At 52.5% G+C, this 7,849-nt stretch overlaps 1 protein-coding gene across 1 annotated transcript; it reads left to right on the top strand.

Moving 5' to 3' along the window:
- The first annotated feature begins 3,962 nt into the window (after positions 1–3,962).
- On the top strand, positions 3,963–6,612 carry NUDT16 (nudix hydrolase 16). Its single transcript, XM_059921932.1, has 3 exons — positions 3,963–4,121; positions 4,216–4,485; positions 5,246–6,612. The coding sequence occupies exons 1-3, from the start codon at positions 3,984–3,986 to the stop codon at positions 5,423–5,425; spliced, it is 588 nt and encodes a 195-aa protein (XP_059777915.1). The 5' UTR covers positions 3,963–3,983; the 3' UTR covers positions 5,426–6,612.
- The last annotated feature ends 1,237 nt before the right edge of the window (positions 6,613–7,849 follow it).

The following is a 7,849-nucleotide window of genomic DNA, read 5'->3' as shown; positions in this document are numbered from 1 at the left end:
CTGTTGATACTGCCCCGGATCACCCGGCAGAGGCCCCACCCCTACCCCCTTCCATTACGCCCCCTTTGGAAAGAAGTGGCTGTTCTCAGCAGCCCACGCTGAAGGAGTCGGCAGTTACACTTCACCGTCTTCAGGGCACAGCTCCTATATAAATTATTTCAACTACTTCTGCGTGGGAGATCTTCTTTCCCCCCATTTATGTACTTATTCATGATTTAGATCAGTATAGGCCCGTAGAGATTTATCTCATCCTTTGGGTTATAATCCAATACTGCTTTATTTTCTTGCCCAGACTGTTTCAGCTTTAGCTGTAGGGAGCTCTTTAGCTCTTGAGTTGGCTCCTGTGTCCTTATCCCTTTGACAAACTCCCATCGATATGGGTGGTTTTTCTTTTTTTTTCATTATTGATTTTTGGCTTTTCAGTGCACTTCCTTATTTTCTGGCATCACAAGATGCTCCAGGCTCATCATGTATCCACTGTGTATATTTCCTGCCCTGGTGCCTGAATCAGCACTTCTCCAAGGAGTCTTGATTCCTTTAATTGGGAAATGGTAACAGAAACCAAGATCTGGGAGCTGCGTGTGCTTGTTTCTCCTGGGGAATCGCTGCTTCTAGGCCCTCCCAGCTGACAGAGCAATGAAATTTATATGTGTACGAAATAATCCTTGAATATACACTTATCCAAAAATGTTTCTGTATGTAACCATCTGTATCTAAACTAAACAAATCTTACTGATGTCTCCAACTCTAATCCACTACCACCTGGATCATTCTAGCTTCTTCCTGATATTTGAAAAAGATGTTCTTTTGTATTTCTTATAATATGGTGGTTAGATTCAAATTCAATTTTTTGGCAAGAATATTTCATAGGTGGTGCATTCTTCCATCATTTTAGTGATGTTAGCAGCCATTGATGATCATTTCCTAGGCTCTCTTAATTCTTTAAAGCTTAAAAAAAAAGCAAAGTTTTGATTGGCTCCATCTTTCTTCTCTGAATAACTGGAATTCTCCATAGAAAGAAAAACCTCCCCTCATCAACTATTTGGTTACCCTGAGGTAGAGCCCATATAAAAAGGATAAATGCTTAATTCCTTTCCTCATTATCTTAAAAATAATGAATATGTTCCCTGGCATCCTCTGAGGCTGAACACTGAGCTATTTTTGGTTCTGAACTTGCAGCATCTCCGGAGGCACATGGTTCAGCTCTCTACCTTCAGCCCCAACTGCTAGGCAGTCTGCCTCAGGAGGTGGAATAGCAGAGGGTAGAGGCTGGGCTCCCCCGGCAGAGGCAGAGAGCAGTTTGGAAGGGGAGGCAAGATTGGAGGGTCTTGAGGGCTTCCATATTCATTCATCCTGAAAAAGCTCTGGCCTCCAGTCACTTTCTTGTAGAGCTGTTGCCTTGCTTTCATAGTTTTTCACATTGCCTTAGAAATAGCTGAATCTATCTTTAAAAAGTCTCCTCAAGCAACCATAAAAGAAAAATACAACAGCCAGTAGCTCTGGAAAGTGTATGTTTGACCCTAAATCCTTCAAGGAAACCCTTCTAGGAGAGAAACCAAGAAACCCTTTGGAGTGTTAGGGGTAAGGGTTTAGGGCACTGTTCCCAGCCCTGGTTCCTTATTAGAGTCACCTGAAACACATATAAAAAACACTTACACTTAAGCACCACTGCCAGAGATTCTGATTCGATTGGTCTGGGGTGGAACCCTGGAAGTGGCAGGTCTTTTTGCTTTTATTTTTTATTGAGGTATAGTTGATGTATAATATTATATAAATTACAGGTGTACAATATAGTGAGTCATAATTTTTAAAGGTTGTACTCCATTTATAGTTATTATAAAATATTTGCTCTATTCCCCGTGTTGTTCAATGTATCCTTGTAGGTATTTTGTACCTAATATTTTGTACCTCTTAATCCCCTGCCCCTATACTGCCCCTCCCCCCTTCCGTCTCCCTACTGGTAACCACTAGTTTGTTCTCTATACCTGCTTCTTTTTTGTTATATTCACTAGTTTGTTGTATCTTTTAGATTCCACATATAAGTGATATCATACAGTATTTGTCTTTTGCTGTCTGACTTATTTCACTTAACACAGTATCCTCCAAGTCCATCCGTGTTGCTGCAAATGGCTAAATTTTGTTCTTTTTTATGGCTGAATAGTATCACATTGTATATATACCACATCCATTTGTCCGTCAACGGACATTCAGGTTGCTTCCGTGTCTTGGCAATTGTAATGCTGCCACAGACATTAGGGTCCATGTACCTTTTTGAATTAGTGTTTCTGTTTTTTGTTGTTGTTTTATTTTTTGTTTTTTGGATATATACCCAGGAGTGGAATTGCTGGGTCATATGGCAGCTCTATTTTTAGTTTTTTGAGAAACCTCCATACTGTTTTCCACAGGGGCTGCACCAATTTACATTCTGGAATTGGCAGTCTTTATGAGCTTTTTGCAAGGTTTAATCGTTTAACCAGGGCCATTTCCAGGCCCCCCTAGAACTCTAAGAGGGGAATGAGTGTGTCTCATCACCTCGATCCAGTTGCCTGATGTCAGTAGATACCGTCTCTGCCATGTTACTCAGAAGACTAAGCTAGGAAAGATGATGCCAGGAACGTCTCACTCCACCCACCCCACCCCCCAGCCCCCATGCTGAGGCCTGGTGAGTGTGGCTCAGTTCCAACCAGCGGGCCTTTAACATAAGACTCTGCCCCACCCTTGACTCCATGGATGGCTACATTTGCTGTGCCTGGCACCGTTCTAAGTGCTTTAAATCTCTAACATCCCTAATAGGTTGGAATACTCTGCACTTAACAGATGAGAGACTGGGATCTGAGAGAACTGACTGCCTTGCTAAGGTCGCCAGCCTGTCTCTGGGTGGGTTCTTGGGCTCTTTCTCATCACGTGCTGTTACTAACAGTCTGTGACTCCAAGCCCAGCCCCTCTCGAGAAGCTGCCTCCTCCTTTCCTTTGTGTAATAAATATCGACTCTTGAGGAGAGATGACCTGCACAGAGTGCAGGGCCTGAGAAAAAGTGGGGAGGCCTGGGGTGAGGGATTCTGAACCCCTGTTCCTCACTCAGCATCAGGTCCTGAGCAGCCCCCTGCCCTGGGGGTGCGCGGTTCCCCACCTTGCTTCACAGCTCAGTGGTCTGAGCGAGCGTATGTGAGAGTAAAGTCTAGAAAGCCTTGGGCTCTTCTTCTACCTCTGACCCTTGCTCTCTCTCCTTCCTGTGCCTACAGGGTTTCACCCACAGCCCTTTCCTCCCTTACCCTTTCCCGGAAAATCTCGTGGGTCTGTCCATCCTATCCACCACCTATTGCCACCCCCAATTTCAGAACTACACTATCCCCATCCCAGAAAGTGACGGCGCCATCCACCCTGACGTCATCCTGGCAAAGTCCCCCAGACACTCAATCAGCTACTGAGTCCCCGCAGTGTCACCCTCAGGATGGCTCTGACACCCATCGCTCCTCTGTTCCCACCACCCAGGCAAGGCCGCGGCTCGGAAGCCAACTCTGCTTACCCTTACCCCACCCTAGGCGCCGGGCTTCGTGAACCATCCAGACCAACTAGGTGTGGCTCCCAGGACGCGTCCTTAATTAGATAATTAAACTCTACCAGCCTGCAAACCTCTTCGCATGACCCAGCTCTCCCAACCGGCTGGGGAAGTCCCCTGGAGCTAGACTGTGACGTCAGCACTATTAACGGTCTCCCGCCGCGTCCAGGACCTGGCCACGCCTGCAGCCTTGCCAGTGCCAAGGCCAACTTCCCCCAGGTCCCACTTGGCCCTAGGCTTCCCGGGGCCGGACACCCGCCGCCGCGCCCCGTTCTGATTGGCTGCCGCCCGGGCCCACGGCCGCGCCCCGCCCCAGGCCCTGCAGGGATTGGTCCTGGCCGCCGGGCCCTGCAGGGATTGGTCCTGGCCGCCCCGCCCGCTACCCACGTCGGCCCCCTGGACAGCCGAGCTGGGAGGTCCGGTCATGGCCGGGATGCGCAGGCTGGAGTTGGCGGAGGCCTTGCAGCTGGGGCCGGGCTGGCGGCACGCGTGCCACGCGCTGCTCTACGCGCCGGACCCGGGGCTGCTCTTCGGCCGCATCCCGCTGCGCTACGCCGTGCTGGTGAGGAAGGGGCGCGCCCGGCCACCGCCCGCCCCCGCCCCGCGGCCACGCCGCCTTGGGCGCCCCCGGCCATCTCCGCTTCCCTCTCCCGCAGATGCAGATGCGCTTTGACGGGCGCCTGGGCTTCCCCGGCGGCTTCGTGGACTTGCGGGACGGCAGCCTGGAGGCCGGGCTGAACCGCGAGCTGGGCGAGGAACTGGGCGAGGCCACGGCCTCTTTCCGCGTGGAGCGTGCCGATTACCGCAGCTCGCACGCCGGGTCCCGGCCGCGCGTCGTGGCGCACTTCTACGCAAAGTGCCTGACCCTGGAGCAGCTGACTGCGGTGGAGATGGGCGCGCCGCGCGCCCGGGACCACGGGCTGGAGGTGGGGCCAGCCCAGGAGCCCACCCCGCGTCCTCCAGCTCCCGAAGGCCTGTCCCGAAGTTTCCTCGTGTAGTTGGGGTCTGGGTGACTAGTTGCAGCCAACCTGGCCTCCCTGCAGAGATCTAACCCCCTCCCCACTTCACAAGCCTCTACAGTTGTCTTTGTAGAACACACCCACCCAAGTTACTCTTCTACTCCCCCTCGGTAGTGGCAGGCATTACACCTTAGTCCCCTGTTTTTCTTGCGTAGGAGAAGTGGCCTGATGTTTTGTGGGAAAACCCTGGCACTTAGGCAAGGGGAGAGGGGGACATTGTGTATGGCGATGGTTCTCAAACTTTGGCGGGTATCAGAATCATCTGGGAGGCTTATTAAAACTGATTACTGGCCCCACTCCCAGAATTGCCGGCTCAGTGGGGGAGGGGTAGAAGGACCTGAGAACTGCATGTTTCAAAAGTTCCTAAATGGTGCTGATGCGGCTGCTCCGGGGACCGCATTTTGAGGACTACTGGCGTAGGGCCCAGGGTGCATCCCGGAGGCAGGAGCCACTACAGTGATGTGGGAAGGGTTAGCTTTTGCGGAGCTGGAGAGCATGACCTGGGTCATTTGTCTGCAAAGACCTGGGCCCTCTAGGGCCACAGAGGTGTGCATCCTCAGGCCTGGTTCTGCTGGACTGATAAAGGGGTGAGACCTCTGATCTAGAAAGATCTGGCTGGGACGAGCTCCCTGCGTTCCCAGAGTCTCATGTCTCCTTTCTTTTCCAGGTGCTGGGCCTGGTACGGGTGCCGCTGTACACCCTGCGGGATGGTGTGGGAGGCCTGCCTGCCTTCCTGGAGAATACCTTTATTGGAAATGCACGGGAACAGCTGCTGGAAGCCCTCCAGAACCTCGGACTGCTGGAACCTGGCTCTTTCGCACGCCTTAAGTTCTCAGCTCGTCCCTAGAGGCTGCCCTCCACGAACCCATGGAACCTGCCTGAGATCAGGGGCTTTGTACTGGGGAGGGAGGGAGGAAAAAGGGGATGTTTTCTCCTCTGGGCCTGGGCCTGATAGATGATAACAGATTAAAAGGGAAAGGTATGTAGTGTGTTCTGAGCAGACCGTGGTGACTCATGGCATCAGTGGCAAGTCTGCAGCTCATCCTGGGCGCCCTGACAGATTCTCAGAGCCTGCCTCTTCCCTGTACATGTGCGCACACACAGCCTAGTGACCCCCAGACACGCACTCACACATAAGCTGATGCCTCCCCCATCCCTCGCCATGTCCAGTTTAAGCAGGAAGTGGCACGTGTGGGGCGTAGCTTGTCGCCATGCCCATCTCCTTGCTGGGGAGGAGCTTCTGAACCAGGGAGGGTCTCTCCCCACACTCCTACATGGCTGTTCCCAGGGTCTAGCCCAGCCCATGGTTGTTGGGGAGGACAGAGAAGCAGAGGACCCGTTTTCCCCCTGAAAGTAGTTGCATCCTTGCCTGGGGGTTGACCAGAGCAGTATCCCCCCGAAAGGGTGGTAGAGGGCCCTAACCTACCCCCTGCCCTCTTCTGAAACTGGGTAGAAGGGGTGAGGAAAAGGTTTGGCCTCCTTGGACTGACCTTGGACTTGAGACTCCTGGGTTCTTGTGCATTTCCTCCAGGGCTTTCACTTGGGATCCCTTAGACTCTGGGGACAGTGAAGGGAGCTGGCCCAGCCCTGATCTAGACCTGCCCCAACAAAAAAGAGTCTCCCAGTAAAGAAGGGCTTATAGCCGGGCCTCAAAGCCCTTCAGTTCCTTCAACAAATTAGCTGTATGAGATATTGGTGATCTAGGGATGTGAGAGCCATAGACTGCTCTACGTGCGGCCAGGAAACTTTTTCTTAAAGGGCCAAATGGTAAATATTTTAGGTTTGGTGGGGCACATGGTGTTTGTAGCAACTGCGTAACTCTGCGAAGTCAGAAGTAGCAGTGGACAATACATAAATCAGTGGGTGTGGCTGTGTTCCAATAAAACCATTTAAAAAGGGATGTGGCCAGCCTGTGGGCCACAGTTTGCCAACCACTGCTCTAGAAAGGAAGATAAGATTAATTAAATTATGATGCTTATTTACTTGTTTTATTTATGTCCGTGTTAAGAAGGAAATAAAGGATTGCTACAGGTCCCACCTTGGTATCTTTCACTTTTAGTTGAGGTGGTCCAGAAGGGCCTTTGTGAAGAGCATTTAGGCTGAAGGATGGAAAGGACAGCCAGGGAGGAGTGTGGGGAGAGGATTCTGGGTGTGCCAGGGAGGAGTGTGGGGAGAGGATTCTGGGTGTGCCAGGGAGGAGTGTGGGGAGAGGATTCTGGGTGTGCCAGGGAGGAGTGTGGGGAGAGGATTCTGGGTGTGCCAGGGAGGAGTGAGGGGAGAGGATTCTGGGTGTGCCAGGGAGGAGTGAGGGGAGAGGATTCTGGGTGTGCCAGGGAGGAGTGTGGGGAGAGGATTCTGGGTGTGCCAGGGAGGAGTGTGGGGAGAGGATTCTGGGTGTGCCAGGGAGGAGTGTGGGGAGAGGATTCTGGGTGTGCCAGGGAGGAGTGTGGGGAGAGGATTCTGGGTGTGCCAGGGAGGAGTGTGGGGAGAGGATTCTGGGTGTGCCAGGGAGGAGTGTGGGGAGAGGATTCTGGGTGTGCCAGGGAGGAGTGTGGGGAGAGGATTCTGGGTGTGCCAGGGAGGAGTGAGGGGAGAGGATTCTGGGTGTGCCAGGGAGGAGCACGTGTTAAGGCTCTGGGAACGAATCTTGGCAAATTATCCCAGAACAAAGGTAAGGAGTGAGACTCCATTTCTCAATTGGGGGTGGCAGCGGGGGGTAAGGGGAAGCAGAGAATTTGCAGCAAAAGGCCAGTGTAATTAGACTAAAGTAAGCAAGGGGAGGTGAAGCAGGAGCCAGATGGTACAGAGCCTTACAGGCCATGGTCGGGGCAAGGTGTGTGGAGCACGGACTGGAAGTGGGTAGGAGGGGAAGTGGGAGGTGGTGCTGATCTGGGCCTGGATGGCAGAGGAGGTGGAGAGAAGTGGGAGCCCTTGAGGGATGGTGGTGGCGGCATTGACAGGCCCTCTGATGGGCTGGCTAGAGGGTGGGGTGAGGAGAGAGAGGACTCAAGGGTGACTTTTCAGCTGGTGCCCTAAGGTGTTCAACTTATGGATGAAGGGAAAGCCTGGCAAAGCTGGAAGGGAGACCACACAGGCTTTTGGAGGGGATGGAATCAAGGTCACTTTGGAGGTGTTGTGACCTAAATTTGTGAGTCATCCACATAAAAATGGTGTGGCAATACTTCAGACTGGATGGGGTCATCCAGGGAGAGAGAAAAGAGAAGAAGACTCAGGACAGGGCCCTAAGCCCTGAAAGTCTGGTGGGGGGAGC

Source organism: Balaenoptera ricei, chromosome 4 (assembly GCF_028023285.1).
Source record: "Balaenoptera ricei isolate mBalRic1 chromosome 4, mBalRic1.hap2, whole genome shotgun sequence".
Classification (NCBI taxonomy): domain Eukaryota; kingdom Metazoa; phylum Chordata; class Mammalia; order Artiodactyla; family Balaenopteridae; genus Balaenoptera; species Balaenoptera ricei.
The sequence above is the reverse complement of the archived record's forward strand: the minus strand, read 5'-3'. Positions and strand labels throughout refer to the sequence as shown.